Raw genomic sequence first — 22,682 nt, 5'->3', positions numbered from 1 at the left:
TTTCAGTTTTTTTTTTATCTTGGTGAATAAACACTTTAATAAATCAGAACTAGATAGTACATTAATTGTATGAGTAATTATGAATATTCTATTCTAAATATCTTACAGGTGAAGCTTCTACTTGGGACGAAGGAGCATACAAAGCTTTCAACGGCCGTATCTTTTCCTTTGAGTCATCATGCACGTACACTTTCTGCCGCCACTGCGTTGACTCTGGAGATTTCAATATTGAGATCAAACGAAACGATGATAATGAGATTGAAAAAATAACAGTTTTAATTGACAATAATGACATCTCTATATCTGGTGACACCATTTTAGTTAATGAAGAAAGGTAAATGAAATAGTGTATGGATAAAGATATGGTGAGAGATGATGTACTCTTTTTCTATTTTGATGCATGTTGATATTTTTAATAAATTATTGGAAAAGAGTTTGGTAACTCTATAATACAGATATATGTGGGATTGTAAGATATATTTATTTCTTTAACAAGGTAGGGAAAAAAGAGATGTCTGTTGTTTTACTATTTTGAGTATCTTGATTTTGAGCAACATGTGTATTCAACAAAACTGTTTAAAGAATATTTCAATTTTTACTTGTATGTTTAACACTAAATATAAACTTGAGGTTTTATAATAGATTGAAGCCTGTAGGCCATGATTTACAGACATAGTAATTTACATTTGGAAAGGATAACATATTTGAATACTTACCAGGATAAGAAAATGCGGCATATTATTCTATTTGTGAACATTTCCAATTATTTCATCATTATTTTTTTATACTGAACCACTGTGTTTTGTTGTTGTTGCTGTTAATTACTCCAAAGTCCCAAAGATTTATTCATTGTTTCTTAAAAGTCTTTCCAATATTGGGAAAAGAACCACTGTATCTCTTCTGAAATAATATAAAAAAGAAAACTTTAATAATTACTAGACAGATTTTCTAACTATAGAAAAATGAATTACCAAAGGTGTTATAAGAATACTTTTTACATTTATATGTACTTGTGTTTTTATACTTTTCAGTGTACAGATACCATATAACAACAAGCTGATTCACATTAAAAAACATGGAGAATATAATGTCCTGAACAGCCGTAGAGGAATCTTGTCATTAATGTGGGACAAAAATAACAAACTCTCAGTAAGTTTATCTTTGATTTTCTTATAATCCTGTGCTATTTTTTCTTTGCTTTTAGTTACAAAAACAATACATTATAAAACCAGAGCTAAAGTTCATTGAGCAATCTCTATGTATTTGTCACTGTACTAACCATTATCTTAATATTTAAAACATCTTGAAGTACATACTATTATTAATCTTAATTTAAAGATGATGGAATTCATGAAATTCACGCTAATGAAAAAGTTAAATAACCTGCTCAAAGACACGGTTCGTAAGTGGTGGAGTCAGGATTTATTCCAAATTCTAGAGTTAGGTTCTTAAAAATCACACACCCGGTAGTATATCCATAAGTAACCAGCTTAGATAGAATAAAATACTAAGAGCCATGTTCTTTGTTTTGGGTAAATATTGTCTTAAGATATTTTCAATATTTTATAAATATATACATTTCTTTTAAAGCTCACTCTTCACAAGCAATATCCAACTTGCGGTCTTTGTGGTAATTTCAACACCACTCCAGGTAAGATTTCGATGTATTATGAACAAGAATATTGCTTCCCAAAAGAAAATTATAAAGTAAATGCTCATGTTTGGGTAACTGTAACAACACTTTGCATTTGTCTAAAGAATGAAAAAATGTTAAAATAAATATATGTCTATATTTATGTTGTCAAGTCTATGTTTAGCTTGAAGATAACGTGTACATGTAATGCATATTGTGAATCAAACATTGTTTTCTTTTTAAGGAGAAGACATCAATGAGCACATTGCCAAGAGTAAAATTGCTGGTGATTGCCCTGAAGCTACTAGTAAAACCTATCAAACTTGCGAAGATGGAGTAGAGGTAAGAAATTAGTATTTCATCTAGTAGCAAATTTCTGCAATATTCCCCTGGGTTTCAATTTAGATAGCCAGCATCCTTTCTCAGCACTCACATCTTAGAATTCTGCAACTGCTTCCCCTCCAGTGTCCCTGTAGTCTGAGCTTTAGTCTAACTAAAGAGGACAAAATAATGTTCTCCCCAAAACACTGTGATATTAACTATGTATTAGTGTGACAATTCTCATTTCCTTTGCATAGTGTTTTCATTTGTCTGTAAATTGACACATTTCCCCTCTGCATTATTACCTCTTCATGGGTACTAACTTGACTCTTACAGTTTAGAAATCCATGTACCTTGTCCCTAAGAACTAGTTTCTGTTCTTGCTTTCTTACTTTTGCCCCAGAGAACCAGTCTGAATTGTCATCCTTTATATCCTTTACCTTCTTTTTGAAAGAGTTAGAGGTAATATTTTTGACTATGACAATTGAGAATAGTCATTATTCACTCTGTGAATTTTCCAACCTTGTGTTATGTTGAATTCGATAGATTCATTTGGTGACTGAGTGAATATTCACATATTCCTGTTTCAATCTAGAGCAAAATTCTCAAGATCAAAAGATAGAAGAAATTTTTGTTCTATTGACAATGGTTGTTACATTTATAACCATCTTGTCATCTTTTAGCAAATCAAATTAAACCGTGATGTTATACAAGATCATCTACTATCTTCCTTGTGAAACCCTCCTTGATCTTTGCACTTAGAATGCCTTCTCTTTCCTTCATTCTCTCTGTCACTCATTGGTCCTTACAATAAGACACCATCTATAATGATTTCCCATATATGTTTTCTATGAGATTATGTATGAGTTGCGTGATAATGTCTCATTTGTTGTGGTAGTTGCATACTGTGTGAGAAGTTACCCCTGTTGCTTAAAAATGTTAGTTGAATGTTTACATAAATTTATGTTAAAGCCAGTGAATACTTGATAAAGACCTACTATATCCAAGACCTGGTACTAATCCATGCAATATTCAATTCAATGTTATATTTCTTGCCCTAAAGGGACCTATAATCTAGAGAGAAAGTAACAAAGAACAATAGATGTAAAAGCAATCTTTGTAGGTGTTATTTCACTTTATTTTATACTTCACTTGGAGAATATTATCAGTTGTCCCAGAATTTAATTAGTGCAAATCGTGCATTTGTTTGGCAATAGCTTTCACATTTCCTGAAAGAAAGCAAACTAAAATGGTTAAAATAGAAGATAGTTATGAGATAGTTAAGATATATTGAAATTTGAACTTTTTGGATTCATTAACATGTTTTTACTTTCTTAACCAACATGAGAACAAATATATTGTTTCCAGAACAAACTCACATAGCCCACACCAAGAAAACAGTCACTGCATTTTACTGTCATCTGTTTGCTCATCAAATATAAGCAGACTAACAGTTAAAGGGCCAGTATCCCTTCTGTCTATTGTGTTATAAATCATTTACCATCCAATTTCTGATATCGACTGATCTCTCCTTTTCTCACCTCTTCCACTTTCTCAAGTTCTAAACCTCATGTCACCTTTAGAGAAATTTGGGATGAATTCAGGTACAATTTTTGAAGTTGTTTTATAGCAACTCAAATGCCACAAGCGAAGTACTATTTTAGGAGTGACTGTATCTACTATAATCCTTAAAAATTCTTCATTTCAACCAGCATCCAATAATCCTCCCTGTCAAAACTACAGGATATTATGCAGAAAAGTACTTCTGAATTGATCTCTTCTTAAATATTCATTTGTTCATTTTTAATGTTTATAAAAACTTTATATTTTATTTTGCAGTACTGTAACAAAATTATTGGAACCTACTTTGAGGAATGTGGAAAGGTTTCTGCCTTATCCAGTGACTACAAAAAGGTCTGCATTGATGAGTATTGCCAAAATGGAGACAAAAATTCGACATGTGACACTTACTCAGAATTGTCCCGCCTTTGTGCCTCAGATGGTCCCGGCACCTACGAATCCTGGCGAGATGATTCTGATGTGGTTTGCGGTAGGTTTTTCATTTTATTGTAGATTTCCAATCAGGAAGTTTACACAGGGGTGGACAAAAGTAGGTTTACAGTAGTGAGTACACGAAACACAGAGCTTATTGTTGTTGTATTATTATTTATTAATTATTGTATTATTTTCCATACGAATGACTATAAACCTACTTTGGACCAACCCTGTATGGGACTTTAAAGTTGAGCTATGTTTCATAGTGATCTTCTCAGATGATTGTAAGCCCTGGGAAGCATTTAGAGATGATAGAGTCTTGTCTTCACATGTACTTGCGAGGACACTGAGGCCCTTTGGTGAAGTGACTCGCCACAAGTTGCAGTGCTTTGTGTAAAGATGTTAATGAGGAACTTCATGATATTTACAATAAATAAAATTCACTGGGGGAAATGAGTAAAATTGTACAAAAAAACTGTAAAAGTACTGGAAATGTTATCAAAAGTATATTGATTAGCACTATGATTTTCTTTCAAAAAGATTAACACATTGCAGACCAGTAGTTTTATTGCTAGCTTTACCCAGTGGCCAGATAAGTTTCTATTGAATGAGTACAAAAAACGTTTTACATAAATATTAAAGGCACGCTTTAAAATTAAATACCCATTGCATTTTGAAATTATTTATTACATGTTCTTACAAGCTAATATCTTTTTAAAGTATGATACTTTGTAAAACACTGTGTAATAACAGAGAACATGAGAATTCTCATGATCCGTCTTAATAAAACATAAATATAAGCTTCAGAACATATATATACTTTCCACGTATGCTTATATCAATCTTAATAAGTTAGAATACAAATAAGATCAAAGTAAGATGAAATGATATTATGTACAGCATATCTTTCCTCCATATTAAATTTTGTATTATAAAATAATGCATGGTCAATTGGCAAAATATAGTGGTACTGAATATCTTGAAAAACATATATCTTGAAAATTAGACTCAAAGAATCCTATTTGAAAAGATCCTCATTAAAATGTTATATATTCATCACATTAATTTCCCTCTAATTTTCATATATAAATATTTCTATATTTCTCCAGAAAAACCTCAATGCCCAGAAAAACATGTTTACAAAGAATGTGGCCCCTCAAATCCTGCAACTTGTTCTAATGTGGCTCCTTTTCAAGACAGTGAATGTGTGAGTGGCTGCACCTGCCCAGAAGGTAATAATATTTACACCAAAAGAACTGAAAAAGAAGTGACTCACTCTAGTGCAGTCTTATCTCTAACAAGATATTTAATGAATTCACTTATTCATAGTCCAGCCTTCTAGCAAACAGCAGATGTGGGGTAGAGAGAGACCTTTAAAGTTAGTGTGCATTTCTGTCTCTGCGGTACCTGAGGGCTGTAATACCCGCAGATTATCCTCTGATTCTATATTTGGTTCAGGAAGACTGATCTGTGGTTCAGAAAATTACATGCTTGCAAGTTCTCAAAGAAGGAGTAACTGCTTAAATAGAAATTATTATGTTAAGTGCATGTCCGCACCTATCAGAACTAGCTCAACAGTCATTTCACAATACACTGCTTGAGAATTTACTGGGGTTCATATGTCTTGAGATTCACCTTACATAACGTATTCTAGGTTATCTGTTGGATGACATTGGAGAGAAAGGAAGATGTGTATTGAAGGCCGACTGTCCCTGTGAGTCTAATGGAAATGTCTACCTGTCAGGAGACGTTCGAGAAGGTCCTTGTGGGTCTCAGTGGTATGTGTGTGCTTTTCATCCTCACTTTGTTGATAGTGAAAAAATACGAATATTTTAGTCTAATTTAAAATAATCCCTGAATCCACCCTTCAGACTAATTTAGCAGCCTCATGGGATTTTCCGTGTTAATATTTTATCTTTTTGGCTGAGGAATGTTTAGTGTGATATTTGTATAAAACATGTGAACTTTCTATGTATCTTTAAAAGATAATGTTTTCCGCTAACTGAAAGAGTGTTTTGAGTAGTGCTCCAGTTGGTGGTTGCAAATAGAGAACAAAGAATAATACAAGAGTATGGTTACAATAATGAAATAGTAATCATTCTAATTGCCAAGAATATTTAATAAAATGTATAATCAGAAACAGCCCAACACTTTTTAAATAATTCTATAGAGGGCAACATTTGTGGAGATAAATTTAATCTGGAGTAGATTTTAATGTGCCAAAGGCTAGTGTAGATTATTCCTCTTTGAATAGTTAGCTTGATTCTTCTTTTTGAGTGCAGCAAGGATTTGCTGACGAGAGAGATTTCCCCATTCCTCTTTATTACTTTTCTCTGAAACTCCAAATTTCTGCAGGATCCCAAAGGACTTTTCTAGAAATATATGATGTCCTTCTGGGGAAATAATTTAACTCAATAAAAAACAATGTAGTATTTATACTATAATAATTTTCCTATAAATAGAAAATGTTTGATTCATGTGGTAATAATTTATTAATAGTGATTATAAAAACAATAGTATGATTTATTAAATATCTACAAAAATTCTGTTCAAGAGAAGTATAATGTGAGTCATGAATGTCACCCACATAGATAACTAACACTTTTAACTATTATTTCAACATAAAACTAGTATAAAACGTTAAATTGTAATGTTTTACAATTTTTTCATGTTGTCTTCGTCGTCTGTATATTTTTCATTTAAAGTAGATCTCAATCTGGACTAGCCAGATTTCAAATAACCAATAGCTATACGACTCTGTACTATATTGGAAAGTGCAGGTCTACAATGGGGCAAGTAGCAGATGTTTTAATACTAACAGTGAAATATGTTCCATTTAAGCACCTGAGATCCAGTTTACAAGTTTTTATTTGTTTAATGCAGTTGGATGTTATCATTTTAGTCAGTGGAATTCACGACTTTTAAAATACCAGGATACCACTGTCAGTGAGGCATTACATCAGAACTGAGATGTTGGGTGGGGGATGTGCATGGCCTAATACAGCTTAACTAAATGTCAGTGTAAATTGTGATTTCTTAAAGATGTGATTGGTGGTCTTTAACATAACCATTTTATTTTAACAGCACATGCCAAGATGCAAAGTGGTCTTGCACTGAAGCAATGTGTCCTGGAAGATGTAAGGTGGAAGGAAGTTCAATTACCACCTTTGATGGTGAAAAATATAACCATCCTGGAAACTGTCACTTTTTGGCCATCCACGTAAGTAAGAACCTCGAACACTTCAGAAAACTAATACAGGCTCCAAGCTATTTTTAAATTAACTTGAAACACAATCTTCACCTTCAATTATTAAAAAAATAAATAACGAACAGCCTTTCAAGTACTGGTTATATATTTCAGTATGTTTGCTATCACATTGACATTGGCAACCAGTATTACCTGTGCTCTTTAGAAATTCCTGCTTAAAAACAAACAAAGCCCCTTTCATCACTAATAATTTTCTAAATGCACTGGAAAATTATTTGTGCTACTTTTCTTTGCATGTGTTCACTAGTGTCTCAAATGAAACTATCCTTTATATTCTACTAGAGGCCCAGTGCATGAAATTCATGCAAGAGTAGGCCTTCCCTTCCCCCGGCTGCTGGCACTGGCTTCCCTCTGGTACCCAGGACCCAGACTTCCCTTGCAGCCCTGGCTTCATCTGGAAGGTCGTCCGGAAGGATGTCTGGTCTAATTGGCATATTATGCTTTTATTATTATAGATGAAGCATCTTTCTCTTTCATCATTATTCTTTGCATTTATTTTTAGGTTTTATGACAATATTATCAGTATGATAGAGGCTGTCCTTATATTTAAATTCTTTTCAGTATTAAAATTTTAAGTAGTTTGAATTTTAATAAAAGTGGGAATCCCATTTCATAGCTTGTACTTTAGGCTAGCATGAGGATAAATAATATTATTTAGTCTTCCTGGTAAGAAACAAAGATGAACAGAATTTGTGTTTCCTGAAGTGAGAGATGCGGGCCAATGCCCAGTACTCTGAGAAATGTACTTGCTGTTGCTAAAAGTCAGTTTTCCAAATTTTTTTTCCTTCTCTTTGTACGCCTCAGGTAATCCATGAGAATGGGGGATGGGTAAAGTGAGAAGGAAATATGCCAGAATGTATGGAATATTTGCTTCTTATAGTTTAGGGATTCCTAGATCTTAAAATGAGAACTGGAAGTCAACGTTTGACATGAATTATATTGAGGTTTTATTAATTGCCTCTCACATAGGACCTAAATAGACAATGTGGATTGTCCAGAGACTAACCAAGCTAGGTTGCCTCTAATTCACCTTAGTCTCCACATACAGCATAACTCCCTTGGAGGAGAAGACAGAAAGTAAAGATTAAGAAAAAACAATGGCTATGAAAAACCACCAATCATAGGCCACACAGATAGAGCTGATCGGTAAAGCTCTTGACCAATTTTAATCTATACCATGGATTGAAGTTGGATTCCATTTTCAGAGCAGAATGATTGTACAGGGGCATTGTGGTGACAGAAGGAGACTTGATTTTGGGTGGTGAGCACACAATGGAATCTAGAGATGTTGGATTATAAAGTTGTATGCCTGAGACCTATATAATGTTATTAACCAATGTTACCCCAATAAATTTAATTTAAAAATGCAAACAGGCATTGTGAGTAAATAAAATAGTAATAACATGTCATCAATAACATTTAAATTATTATTTAAATGAAATGCATTTTTTAACAGGATCAAGATTGGTCTGTTAGTGTTGAGCTTCGTCCATGTCCAAGTGGTATGTCAGGAACGTGCTTAAATAGTGTTACACTCGCCTTAAATTCGGTAAGTCATCAGCTTCCTAAAGTTTACTCAGAGCACAACCAAATTAATTATGTCACAAATTCAGAATTTCAGAGGTTGCAGAAAAGAGGCTTTACTATGTAAATTAAAAGCACAAATAAGATTATGCAGAAAAGTGGTAGAGTCTCTGGAAGAGCTGGATAGTTCCAAGGATCCTTAAATAATGAAAATATACCATAGATACACAACCAACACGCTCATTACACATCAACCTTACGTAATTATAAAATTATTAAATGCTGTGGGTCATTTAAGAAAGCAATTATATTTGCTTACAAGTTCATGTCTGAGAAACTAACAATTTAAGTGGAAATAGACCTAGATGAGAAGGAAGAGCAGCCAGCCTGCACTTAGAAGCTTTTTAACCTTTGGAAATGCAAGTTACCTTCAAGGGTCTTAGTGTCCTCATCTACAATTGGGGATGAAGAGCCCTTTACAAACTTCCTCAAAGAGTTGGTATGAGAAACAATGAAGCAAAGTATGAATGGAAAGTGCTTTAAAAATGGTTTAGATATTTAGGAACTAATCCAATAAAATTATACCCATTTTTATTGCATCTATTATGTATTACATTGCATTAAACTGAAATAATTTTGCAAATTGATATGAACTAACAATGTATTTTCCATTTTAGTCTGGTTCAGTTGACAAATATGTATTTAATAGAGATGGAACAGTCACAAATGACAAGATTGAAAATCAACATTATTACTATTCAGGTAAGTTTAATAATACCACTCAAAAATAAATGTGGGAGGCATTCATTTATTCAAGTTTTAATGATAATAAATGCTTCTGTTTTTAATATATATTAAAGAATAAAAACACTTTAGTAAATTTAAAACTGTTTAATATATTAATTCCTGCTAATAATGTTAATAATTCTTTTAACAGACAAAATACAGATTTTCAAGGCATCTCTCTCATACTTTCAAGTAGAAACATACTCTCATGTAAAAATGCAAATACAAACTGATCCCGTGATGCAATTATATGTTTCCATGCCACCTAACCAATTCACAGACACTGTCGGTAAGTCCTCTGCCTATGTTTTTATGTCCAAGGCTCTAATATGTCAATCATCTATTGTAATTTTCAACTGTCTCTTAATGATATTAAACCATAAGTCATTTTTACTTCATCTTCCTTTTTATATTTCAGTAAAATTTCAATTTGCTTTTTATAGTACTGACAACCTTGTTTGTTACAAAATGGTTTTCAACATTTTAGGCTTTTAAATAAAGGCTTTTATTTTTCAAATATAGTGATATTTGATAATATGTTAAATATCCTTTTGTTAATATGCATTTTTAAGGATTTTGGTCTGTAAAAGAATAAACTAAGATATTATGAATGTCAATCTTTTGAAAATCATATTTCACATACAAACTGCAGTATAACATGTTTTTTCTGGTCATGTGTTCATATCTTCCACTGAGGTTTTTCTACTATAGAAATCAGCTCTTGCATACTGTCAATGGCGTCACACAAAACAAACAAGAACAATTACGGCAAATTCCATGGTCACTTACGTGTATAAAGACTAAGCAAGCCGTACTCTTAGATAGCTTCTGCAGTTTTGACTTAAAGAACTGACTATGAAGTGAGGATATGAGTCCAAAAAGTTGAGTAGGGAAGGGGATGTTCAACTTTGTCCTGTGCTCTTCCACAGGACTCTGTGGCTCCTACAACAACAGAGCAGAGGATGATTTCATGTCAAGTCAGAATATATTGGAGAAGTCGTCTCAGGCTTTTGCTGATTCTTGGGAAATGATGTCCTGTCCTAAAGGAAACCCAACTTCATGCATCAGCATAGACACAGGTAATGCTAATTAAATGCCAAACTCGGTGGTTAAAGATTAGGTGCTAGGAATTATGTACTTATTCTGGTAATGATAGGAGCCTATCACATAAATCTGGTTTTAACTACTGTTTGGCGTACTGTCCCATGATTAGAGAAACTGTCTGTCTGGCTGAGGGCATTCCTAGCAAACACATCTTCACAGGGAATGGCTGGGTCATCTCAGTTGTCATTTTCTATATCCATTTTTTCCCTTTCTTACACAGCTTTCTCCATGGTTATAGAATAATAGGGGTAGAAGAGACTTTATAGATTATTTGGTTTATTAAACAAGGCTCATGGAAGTGATCGTTGCTTGAAATTGTTAAGAGTGAGCCACTTAACAATAGAGCTGTAGCCAGATCCAGGTCTCCCAGCCACTGCTATCAAATATATTAGTTATCCCAAGCCCTGCATCTTATTAAGGAAATTATACTGGGCGACAGGGGTGAAATGAGTGGTGTTGTGGTGGCTTCATTTACCCAACTTGTCAACACAGACATAAATTTATATTTTAAATTAAAAGACACCTAAGTAAATAATCTGGTTCTCTTTTTACCATTTATGTGTAGGTATAAACTGCATTTCAGAATAAGGTTAGCTGATTTTATATAAAAGTCCAAAGCTAATAAAGATTTCTGCCTCTTTGGCTTAAAGTGTCTCTGATTATGTCATGCTATTGTTTTTATATAGTGATAAATTCAATTTAAAGACACTTTAAAAACATAATTATTTAAAGACAAAACTTTGTTAAACATTTGCACTTTGTCTTGTAATTAAAAATTATAAAGTTATTAATATAATTTTGGGGTGCCTTAATTTCCTTCCAGAAAGGTTTGCTGAAAGTCACTGTGGAATTCTTCTTGATTCAAATGGGCCTTTTGCTTCCTGCCATCCAATTGTGAACCCTAAACCATATCATGAGGTATGTGAGGGTCTAACATTAACAACTTTTTTAGGAAATACTTTGATAATATCAAAAGAATCATGTAGATATTAAAAAAATTTAAAAGCAACCATTGACAGTGATGATGATATATGTTTAAATTTAGCATTGGATTCCACTAATTTATTCAATTGTTAGATATACCAATTTTAATTTAAAATGTGGTACAAAAAATGAGAAAAATCTTGAATGATGTTCTCTTTCTGTCTTTTCTAAGTTTGTTGAAAAGTCAGTTAATTATTGATATGCTGTCTTGCAAATTTTTACTATAAAAAGAAATATTTCCCAAAGTTTCAAAAACAATTTTTTTCAGGGAAGCAGAGTGGTTATGAACTGAAGCATCATACTCAGTTTATGTTCTTCTGAATATATTCATAATGTAATATAAATTTGTTTTTTATTTTAAAGGAATGCAAAAAATACACTTGCAGTTGTGAAGATGGTCAAGAATGCCTATGCACAATTTTAGGCAACTATGTGAAAGCATGTGCTGAGAAAGAAACATACATAGTGGAATGGAGAACTGGACGATGTGGTAAGAAGGATGAAGGCTTCAGATAATTCTTCCTTCTCAATTTTAAGAGAGAGAGAGAGAGAGAGAGAGAGAGAGAGAGAGAGAGAGAGTCTAGTCCCATGTGTTTACAAATTTGTACTGGGTTCTTTCAAAGAGAATTTTCTGTTTCTGATACACAACAGATGGTTAGTTGCCAGAAGTGTGATTTAAACCAAAGTATCCCTCGGTCCTGGTTAGGGGAGGATGAGCTTCAGGCACTAGTGTGACATTTTGGAAATCAGTGCGACATTAGGCAGTAGGAACTATAAAAATCTTCATCGTCCTGATACTGCATTTACACTTTTGGGGGGTTATACCAAGGAAAACAATAACAATTTAAAAATATTAATAGTGCACATTTCTGTTCCTCAATTGTATTGAATACTCAAGATCCATGTCCTCCCTTTTTTTGTAATAAAATTCTGATATTTCTTTGGGAATCTGCCCCATCTTCATTGGGGTAAATCTAATTAGAACTACCAATCAAAGCAACCCAGCCTGCTGAAGGACAAGGGATTAGCATGTGATTTAAATATGGTCACTCAGTGCCTATGTGTGTGTGCATGTATATATATATATGTATATACATATGTATACATATAAACACAAAGATATACATGTATATACACATATATAACACTATGTGTGTGTATGTATATATATATATATGTGTTATAACATAGTGTTATATATGTGTATATACATGTATATCTTTGTGTCTATATGTATACATATGTATATATATGAAATATTTTATCTTTGAGCAATCCTTGCATTTTTACTTCATTATTTATTTCTTTTATCTTGATTTAATATGTTCATATTTAAACAGAACAGAATATGTATGTATTTATGTATAAATATAAGTTTCTGTTCAATTATTATCTGCCAAAATTTAAATAACGTTCTGACTCCTACTGCATTTCTAAGTCAGAGTCAAATGTTAAAAAACTTATTTATTAGAAACCAAATAAAATTAAATCAGTAAAGTAAAGTCTCAACTATCATTTATAAAACCTTGCTTTGTTTTAAAATACTTACTGCACTATGTGAATGCAACTTTAGAAAGTACTCAATTTACAAAAATAATGTTTTGTACAAAGGCATCTCTTATAGATCACACTTAAAACCTCATAGTCCATATCCAGTCAATCAGTAAGTTCTGTCAAGTTCACTTCCAAAATTTCTCTAAAATCCATCCATATCGCTTCATCTTTATTGCCATCAACCTAGTTGAGAACCCATGATTTTCCCTCCTGGGTGACGGCAATAGCTTCCTTCACTTTCCCTCTTGGTTCCTCTAATCCATTTTCTACAGAGAAGTCAGTGTCATCTTTAAAGAAAACCAATAAAGCCAACCCGGTTGTGTGGCACTCAGTCTAACACAGGGCAGGGGCTGGTCATGGCTCTGAAACACCACACTGCCTAAGAGGGCCTGCGGGCTCTACCTGCCGACTCGGGGTCTGGGCGCAGAGCTTTTATTCTTTCACGTGCTCTTTACAAGAATCTCCTCCTCTTCTAACTTAGACTGTTGCCCACACATAGAATTACCTTTCTCTGGGCTGCTTTCACGCAGTTCCTTCTCTTCACCAAGAGCGGGTTCCCTGCTGCACACAGCACGTAAGGAAAGTGTACTTCCCCCAGCAGCAAAATATATAAACATATAGTAGGGACTCAATATTAACGGGGGGGGGGGGGGAATAAATAATGAATGAGTACGTTTTCTTGATTTTTAAAAATAATCTCAATTATGGCCCAGCCAGTGTGGCTCAGTGGTTGAGCGTGGACCTATGAACCAGGAGGTCATGAGCCCACACATGCCGGGTTGCAGGCTCGATCTCCAGAGGGGAGCATGCAAGAGGAAGCCGATCAATGATTCTCTCTCATCACTGATGTTTCTAGCTCTCTCTCCCTCTCCCTTCCTCTCTGTAGTCAATAAAAATATATTAAAAAAATCAATTATGAACAATTTACTAAATTTACTATAATATCTATAAACATCAAGTTGAAGTAAAGTTGCTAATTTTTCTGAATATGTACATGTTTACTCTATCCCTACAGATCACTCTTGTCCAAGTGGCCTAGTTTTCAAGTACAATGTAAAAGCCTGCAACAGTTCTTGCCGATCCCTGTCAGAGAGCGATAGGAGCTGTGATGTAGAAGATGTTCCAGTAGATGGGTGCACTTGCCCTGATGGGATGTACAAGGATAACGAAGGAAATTGTGTTTCAAAGTCCCAGTGTGAGTGCTACATGAACGACGAGGTCATAAAACCAGGCAAACTCATCGAGATTGATGACAATAAATGGTATGGAGATCACATATTTATTTGTTATCGCTTTGAAATCCAGGGATTGTCGTTTTCAGAGAAATAGTCTTTTGCTAGCATGATGTCTTCATTAGACCTGTCACATCTTTTATTTTCTATTTCTGAGGAAGCTTGGTTATTGACACCCTTTATCAGGAGTGTTCATTGCATCATCATGGCTGTAACTAATCTATCTTACTGTTGTTTGGTTTTAAATACCAGTAGAAGAATATTTTAGCAGCTCCTACCTGCAAACAATGTAGAAATGATTTCCTAGTCAGACAAGACTTTCTAGTTGTCTCTCAGCATTCACCATTCAACAAACACATCAAATGTATATTTACTGTGTGCCAGGCCTTGTGCTTACTGCAGCCGATGCAAAGATGAATGAACGTTGTCTGGGACTCACAGAGTAAGCAGAGTACTGACTCTTGGGAGAATCAAACCTTCTTTGATGTCCATACAACTTTGTTTGTACATTCCTATCACACATTCAAGCCTATATCTTATATTTTGGTTCATCTGCATTTTCTGAGGACTGTGTCTCATTCAGACTACTACTTGAGCTAAAACAGGTGGTGCATGGATGAGGGGTTAAAGTTATTGTAACAGTGTATTAAGATTTTGTTATTGAAATTCGATGTTTAAATGCATCATTTTCTTGTCTTTCCAGTGTCTGTCGGGATGGAAGTCTTCTTTGCCAGACTCCCATTGATTTAACCCACCGTAAGTTTTGACATCATGGTGAAGGCTTAAGATACCTATTTTGGTTAAAATAAACAGATCAAGAGGCCCTTGGTTAATCCCTTCCTTTCTCCTGCAGAGAATTGCTCTGGAGGGGCTGAATATGTTGACTGCAGTGATCCCAAGGCACAGAGAAGAGTTGACAGTACATGCAGCACTCGGAACATACCTAATTTTGAGGTGAGTAACATGGCATTAGAGTTTAGCTCTTTAAAACTTTTCATTGTTTCAGGGCAAAAGGAACTAAATGCAGATAAAAAAAATAATGAGAAGGTCATATTATTTATTGCTTGTTATTTTGACTTGTCCAATGTTGACACTAAATGCATGCCTGGTATATTAATGTATTGTACATTAATGCTGATAATGTGATGTGCTGAGAGCAGTGCCTTACGATGTATACTTTGTACTTATTCCTGTAGGAGAACTCGCATTGCAAACGTGGGTGCTACTGTCCAGTAGGAATGGTTCGAGATTCTAAAGGGAACTGTGTCTTTCCTGATGACTGCCCTTGCTCTTTTGGTGGACGAGAGTATAGCCAAGGAAGTGTCACCTCAGTTGGCTGCAACAAATGGTGCCTAAGGATTGCTATTTTATTTTTTGGCTATTAGGAAGTGTGATGTCTGCCCTTATTTTTATGGGAAAGGAAAAGTCATACTCTGGGATATTTCAAAAATAATGGTCAAATGTATTTAGAAAAAATGCTATATCTTTAAATAGAACTTTATATAACATCATATATGATGAACATCGTAAAATGTAATGAAGACAATTACAAATTTTAAATCCATACGAAAACTGTTTAGTGCTTTTATACAAAAACAGTATGCACGTAGATATCTTGGAATAATATAACTGGTGTGCCCTCTATCATTGCTTTCTCTTAGTACTTGCATGAAAGGATCTTGGAACTGCACACAAAATGAATGTCAGAGTACCTGCCACATCTATGGGGAAGGTCACGTTCAAACTTTTGACAGAAAAAGTTACAGCTTTGATGGGCTCTGTCAGTATTCATTTGTTGAGGTAACTGCAAGTGTTTTGCCACAGTTTTTCTATATTTCTTATTATTTTTTGTATATCAGCTCTGGATAATTTTATTCTGAAAACGTGAAAAAAATATTTTAAATGCCCCTTACATGTTTCTCAAAGGCAATAAACTGTAACAAAGGAATGCTGACTCTGAAGGCAGGCCACCTGGATTTGAATCCCGGCTCTACCATTTCTCACATGTGTGGCTTTGGGCACATCCCTTCACCTTTCTGTGTCTCTGTTCCCTTTTCAATAACACGGGGATGGAAATAGTCCTTACTTGAAAAGAAATTAAAAAAATACTGGAGCACATACTAACTTCTTATTTAATGTTAGATATTATTATTTTTTAAGAACAGCACTATGTGTTACAACAGCATTTTATGATTGCTTCTCTGCCAAGCAAATTTATGTATTTTATTCATTTAATCATTACGACACTAAGAGGCTGACAGTGTTCCTATGATTCAGCTGAAGACATGAAGGTCAGAGAGCATAAGCAATGTAAATTGCTAAGTAGACAATGCCATATTCAAACCTGATCTGATTGATTCCAGAGTTTGTTACATACAACTCAGCTCCTTCCTCAGTAACATCTAATGGGCGAAATGTAATTGTTGGTATTTATTAGTTTTGATTGAATAGTAAGTTTCATATCAATCACTGAGAAAAAAACATACCTTTAGCTGTTTACAGCATCCAGAAATAAACTTATGATTACAAACTTATATAATTTAAATACTTACATATCTATGATATAATTCTAGACCCGTATAGAAGAAATGGGAAAGGGCTGAGTCAAAGCGAGGTGACTAGTTTGCACTCAGCCAAGGCGACCACTGTCTTGTGGGAATTCCATAACATCCCATAATAAATGACCAGCTTATGGTAACTTACTGAGTTTCAGGTGTCACTGAGTGAGATATTTGTCTGATACAAATGTTGAAACTGAGTTCCACATCCCTGATATTCATAAACGTATTATAATTTAATTTTTAAAGGATTATTGTGGCAGTGAAAATGGCACATTCCGCATTTTAACTGAAAGCGTCCCTTGCTGTGAAGACGGGCTCACGTGCTCAAGAAAAATCATAGTTGCTTTTCAGGTACAGAGCCATTTCTCTTTACTTACTTCTCCCCTCAGATTACGATTGGCCAAATAAAATGGATTTAATTGTAAGTATATGTTTTTATTTTCAGGATCAGAATGTTATCTTGCAAGATGGTAAGGTAACAGCCATCAAAACGGCAGAAAGTAAGGAGTGTGAACTCAATGGAAATACGTACACTGTGCATACCGTTGGCCTATACCTGATTCTGAAATTTGTCTCTGGAATAACTGTGATTTGGGACAAAAACACAAGAATGACTGTTATATTGGAGCCATACTGGAATGTATGTACATCACTAATAAGTAATTAATTGGGAAGCAAAATCATTTCTGATACTGAGAATGATACACATCTTTGTAGATAGAAAGTGGGAGGAGGGTAGTCTCTGTTATAGAACAAGCCCTCCACATATATGCAATCTGCATGCAATACGAACTATAATCAAAGATGATTGAATCTGGTGAAAAATAAATACAATACACCTGAGGCCCTCTAGTTTAACCACATATGGTTATTTGAGATTATTGCATAAATTCAATTTTGAAGTAGTTGGTGTATATATAGAATTAGATGTATTCCCGAGAGCAAATATTCTAAGAACATAAGGGGATTCTCACGAAAATTTAGAAGCTAGTGAATATAATAATGTTTTCATTCTTAAGGCATTTATCTTATTTGATACTAGATCACTTTACAATAGAGGATTTCTTGAATTAAATGCACAACGCGGTACTCCTCAGTAGCTACCGGAGCACTGGAGTTTGGAAATAGCTGGAAGACGTCTCAAGAATGTTCAGACACCGTAACTCAGACTTTCCCATGTGACTCCAACCCCTACTGCAAAGCCTGGGCTGTGCGGAAATGCGAGATCATCCGGGACAGCACCTTCAGAGAGTGCCACAGCAAGGTAGCCGGGCTCTGAGGGCGAGGGCCTGCCCGCGCCCGCCCTCTCCCGCTCCCAGACACTCACGCTCTGTCCTCCGCCGCAGGTGGACCCCAGCACTTACTACGATGCGTGCATCGAGGAAGCCTGCGCCTGCGACATGGAGGGCAAGTACCTGGGATTCTGCACGGCTGTGGCCATGTATGCGGAGGCGTGCAGCGCGGTTGGGGTCTGTGTGGCGTGGAGAAAGCCCGACCTCTGTCGTAAGTGGAGCCCATAAATTGTTCTTTAACCACGTAATTAGGCAGAATTGTTTTGTTAAGTAATCATTCTCACATTTTCTCTCTATATACTACAGATTATATATAAACTCTCTATATTATTTATATCTATCTATATAAAATCTTGTACTTAGGTTTAAAAACATATTAATAAGTCACGATGGGAAAAAAATACCTATTTTAAACAAGCAAAGCACCTAGCATACCACATTAAATTCAATTTTACTTGCAGAAGTTCTTGGTTTTACAGGGGGGAAATTGAATACTGATGGAAAAGATCTCATTAAAACTTAGATAAACAAAAACTGTTTACATAACCTGTTACAGTCACAAATCCTTAAGAACTTACATCATATATCACTATTGGTTAAAGTCCTCACTCGTTATCATAAAAACTTTTATAGAGCCCTAGTCAAGATAAACTGTAAGATAAATGTAAAATGAATCGTGACATATATGGAAAGTGGTAACTTTAATAGGAATCAGTCAACACTTCCTTTTAAAGGGAGGTATTATGAGAAAATATGACAAATGAGCAATGTTAAAATTGAATCATCGTTTTATTCAGTTTATGATGCTCAGCTTATGTTATATTGAAGTCTTGAGTTACCTCATTTGGGAACTGCTATTTACATATTTTAAAAAGCTTAATTTTTGCAGAGATTTATTTTTCTAATTTAAATTTGAACATTAAAACTGCAAATCTAGACGATGACCTAAATTATCTAAAAATGGGAAAATTAATATTGCTTTTCCACCTCAAACCAACATGAATGCTATTTGTCAAAGAAAAGTGTTATTTTGATTCTATATGCTTTTTTTTGGTGAGCTATTTGGGCTCATATAACAATTTGGATAAATACAAAGGAAATTGATAAGACAGAATGGCATACTTTAGATCTGCTTACTGTAATATCATTCAAATTCCTTTTTAAAAATACTTGGGGAAATGAAAGTGAAAGTTGTTACCTAACAAGAGGAAGTAATTGGCTATAATTCGGTTACAGCTGTCTACTGTGATTATTATAATGCCCCTGGAGAATGCAGCTGGCATTATGAACCTTGCGGGACGGTGACTGCAAAAACATGCAAAGATCGAGTTATTGGCCAGAAATTTTCTGCACTTTTAGAAGGTAAGGTGAATTTTAATAATATCCATGAAGTAATGCAAATTTTATTGATACTAGAGGCCCAGTGCACAAGATTCGTGCACTGGCGGGGGGGGGGGGGCAGGGTCCCTTAGCCCAGCCTGCATCCTCTCGCAGTCTGAGACCCCTTGGGGGATGTCCACCTGCTGGCTTAGGCCCAATCCTCTTAGGAATTGGGTCTAAGCCGGCAGTCAGACATCCCTCTCACAATCTTGGGCTCTCGCAGTCTGGGACCCCTCGCTCCTTACTGCCCGCCTGTAGCGGGGGCAGGCAGGAGAGGTTCCCGCCACCACTGTTGCGCTCCCCAGCTGTGAGCCTGGCTTCTGGCTGAGCGATGTCTCCCCTGTGGGAGCACACAGACCACCAGGGGGCAGCTCCTGCGTTGAGCATCTGCCCCTTGGTTGTCAGTGCACGTCATAGCTACCAGACATTCACCATTTGGTCTATTTGCATATTACGCTTTTATTATATAGGATTTTAAAATTGAATGCACGGCCTGTGTGGCTCAGTGGTTGAGTGTTGACCTAGGAACCAGGAGGTCATGGTTCGATTCCTGGTCAGGGCATTCCTGGGTTGCAGGCTCAATCACCAATAGGGGGCATGCAGGAGGCAGTCGATCAATGATTCTCTCTAATTGTTAATATTTCTAGCTCTCTCTCCCTCCCTCCCCCTTCCTCTCTGAAATTAATAAAAATATATTTAAAAAAACCAAAAAAACTTGAAATTGTTGTTAGCTCCTGACAATTTAGTGTCCTACATATTGTAATTTAATGATTAGTTATCTTTATTATGACATTAATATTTCCACATTGAAAACATTGTCTCAGGATGTAAATTATCTGTTTAATGAGAGTAAGAGAGAGAGAAGATCCAGTGCTACAATCCCATTGCCCATTGTCATTCTTAAGAATGTGTTGTCATTTTGCTATTATCTACTTTAGTTCAAGAAATCATTTAAGTAACTTTACAACTCTATAATGCATTGTGATCAGTTTCGGTACATAGAGACCAACCGTGGGTCATTTTCACACACAGGTTGTTATGCTAAGTGCCCAGAGAGTGCTCCTTACCTGGATGAGAACACCATGAAATGCGTCAGGTTATCCGAGTGCAGCTGCTTCTACAATGATGTCATACCAGCAGGTGGAGTGATCCAAGACAACTGTGGGAGAACATGGTACATTCTCTCCTAATTTTCTAATAAGCAATTCTGTTTCTTGCCTTTTAATTTAGAAAAGAAACCAAGAAAAAAATATATGCATGTAATTTTTAACTCATTTCTAAATAAAAAGGCCAGCTTTAGTTTTACATCAGTGAAGTTAGTTATGTTGTATTTTCAGTGAACCCACATATCAGCAAATGGTTAAATCTTATACTGAATAATGCAGAAGATAAGACAAAAATGATACTATGTAGTTTTAGGTAAAAAAAAAAGTTTTGATTCTATAAATGTAAGATCATGTCGCTAGCCTTTCAGTCAGGGACATGGAAGCAAAGAGGTGGCATCCATGCTAGAGCAACCACATCGTGTTTGAAACTGAAAGTGGGAGAACTAACTGCAGCTTGAGTGTAAAGCATTCTTTTAGGTCCCAAGAACTCCTTAGGGAAATGATTAGAAATAACAGTATTCGGAAAAAAAACAACACAAAAAAAAACAAGCAATTTGAATCAATAGCACGCTCTTGGGGAAACAATGATTGACTGTTCTCTTATTAGCTCCTGTTTTGATTTTCACTGTTAGACAATTTGTTGTTTTACATTTTGGAGATGCATGTCACTAGGAGTTAAAATTTCGATCTCATTCTTATTTTTTAAACATTAACTTTCAGCTATTGCATCGCAGGAGAGTTGGCGTGCAGTGGTGAGTCCTTGCATTTTACTGTAATTGATTTAGGAAAGACTAGATAAAGGGTCTGGGATCTTTTCAGTTCATCAACAACAGAATAGGTACTTAATGCTTCCCCCTGCCCCTCAGTGAATCGAGGCCATTCATTCCATTGCAGTGTATTTGTTGATGTCAGGTCAGTTCAAATCCAATGCTGCCCAGTCACTGTGAACACCGGCTTGTGGGCAGTTCTGTGCATGTGTGCCCCTGCCTGTTTGTAGGTTCTGGGGATTAAGGGAGTGAGACACCAGCCAAAATAGTTGAATAAATGGTAGAGTGGCAAGTGAGGGTTTATACAGATAGAATTAAACAATGGAAGAATCGCTCATGAGTGACACATCTTAAAAATAAATCCAATGAGCTTCTAAAGAACACACGAACTACTCTTTTGTGTTCTAGAAAATGTAGAGTAAGATACAAAAGACATAACCCATAGGCAGCTTGAGATTTAAATTTCTTCATGATTTTGCATTAATAATAGTAACCTATGATTATTACAGGAATTGGTTCTGACAATTCAACAGTTACAGGTAAAATCATCATTATTTTAAATATGTATTTCTGATTTGTTTTGTGGATAACTTTTTATAGTTTTACATGAATCTGTGCAGGTAAAAGATAGGCTGATAAATCTGCTGATATAAAAATTTCAAATTAAAATTAAGTTACTAGAAAATATGTCAAAATATGATTTCATTATACTCCTGTGAATTAAGTTAGGAATATGATTAGGACATACAATAGGCATTGTTTGCTTATTAGCTAAACACATAATCTAAAGCTTGACATTTTAAGATAATAATTGAAATAAATGAAATGAAAAAGGAGTAAATGTGGTCTTCCATGAAGTAAATATTTTAAAATCACGATGACACTGGGAGATCATTTGAAAACATAGAAATAAAAAGTTTTCTTTTTCTTAACTTATATATTTGCTGTAAGCTATAAAAGCATTTCAGTTATGTCCATTCAAGGGAGTGGTGGGCAAAATGCAATTTCACTATAGCTTACGGACTTTTAATTTAAGTATTTTAGTTGCTGCAGTATACTTCCCTAGTCCTTGTGTGATTCAAGGAGGGCTTTTATTTCCTGTTGATTGATATTTGGAGGTAGCACAGTAAATTAGAAACTTTAGGTTTTGATAATATATTTAAAGTTATGTGATC

At 34.9% G+C, this 22,682-nt stretch overlaps 1 protein-coding gene across 1 annotated transcript in view; it reads left to right on the top strand.

Annotated features, from left to right (window-relative positions):
• The window catches only part of MUC19 (mucin 19, oligomeric), a 105,796-nt gene that overhangs the window by 13,065 nt on the left and 70,049 nt on the right, over positions 1 to 22,682 (top strand). The window contains 27 exon segments of the mRNA XM_023752268.1: positions 109 to 334; positions 1,032 to 1,149; positions 1,591 to 1,651; positions 1,878 to 1,975; positions 3,794 to 4,004; positions 5,059 to 5,181; positions 5,604 to 5,727; positions 7,034 to 7,169; positions 8,674 to 8,766; positions 9,419 to 9,503; positions 9,679 to 9,816; positions 10,457 to 10,606; positions 11,455 to 11,549; positions 11,979 to 12,105; positions 14,185 to 14,431; positions 15,105 to 15,157; positions 15,255 to 15,355; positions 15,598 to 15,749; positions 16,063 to 16,201; positions 17,209 to 17,313; positions 17,408 to 17,665; positions 18,038 to 18,226; positions 18,309 to 18,465; positions 19,491 to 19,616; positions 20,667 to 20,808; positions 21,461 to 21,492; positions 22,017 to 22,046. Of these exon segments, the coding sequence (XP_023608036.1) occupies positions 109 to 334; positions 1,032 to 1,149; positions 1,591 to 1,651; positions 1,878 to 1,975; positions 3,794 to 4,004; positions 5,059 to 5,181; positions 5,604 to 5,727; positions 7,034 to 7,169; positions 8,674 to 8,766; positions 9,419 to 9,503; positions 9,679 to 9,816; positions 10,457 to 10,606; positions 11,455 to 11,549; positions 11,979 to 12,105; positions 14,185 to 14,431; positions 15,105 to 15,157; positions 15,255 to 15,355; positions 15,598 to 15,749; positions 16,063 to 16,201; positions 17,209 to 17,313; positions 17,408 to 17,665; positions 18,038 to 18,226; positions 18,309 to 18,465; positions 19,491 to 19,616; positions 20,667 to 20,808; positions 21,461 to 21,492; positions 22,017 to 22,046 (3,516 nt within the window).

Source organism: Myotis lucifugus, unplaced genomic scaffold, assembly GCF_000147115.1.
Source record: "Myotis lucifugus unplaced genomic scaffold, Myoluc2.0 scaffold_30, whole genome shotgun sequence".
Taxonomy (NCBI): domain Eukaryota; kingdom Metazoa; phylum Chordata; class Mammalia; order Chiroptera; family Vespertilionidae; genus Myotis; species Myotis lucifugus.
Note: the sequence above shows the minus strand (reverse complement) of the source record. Positions and strands in the feature narration are given on the sequence as shown.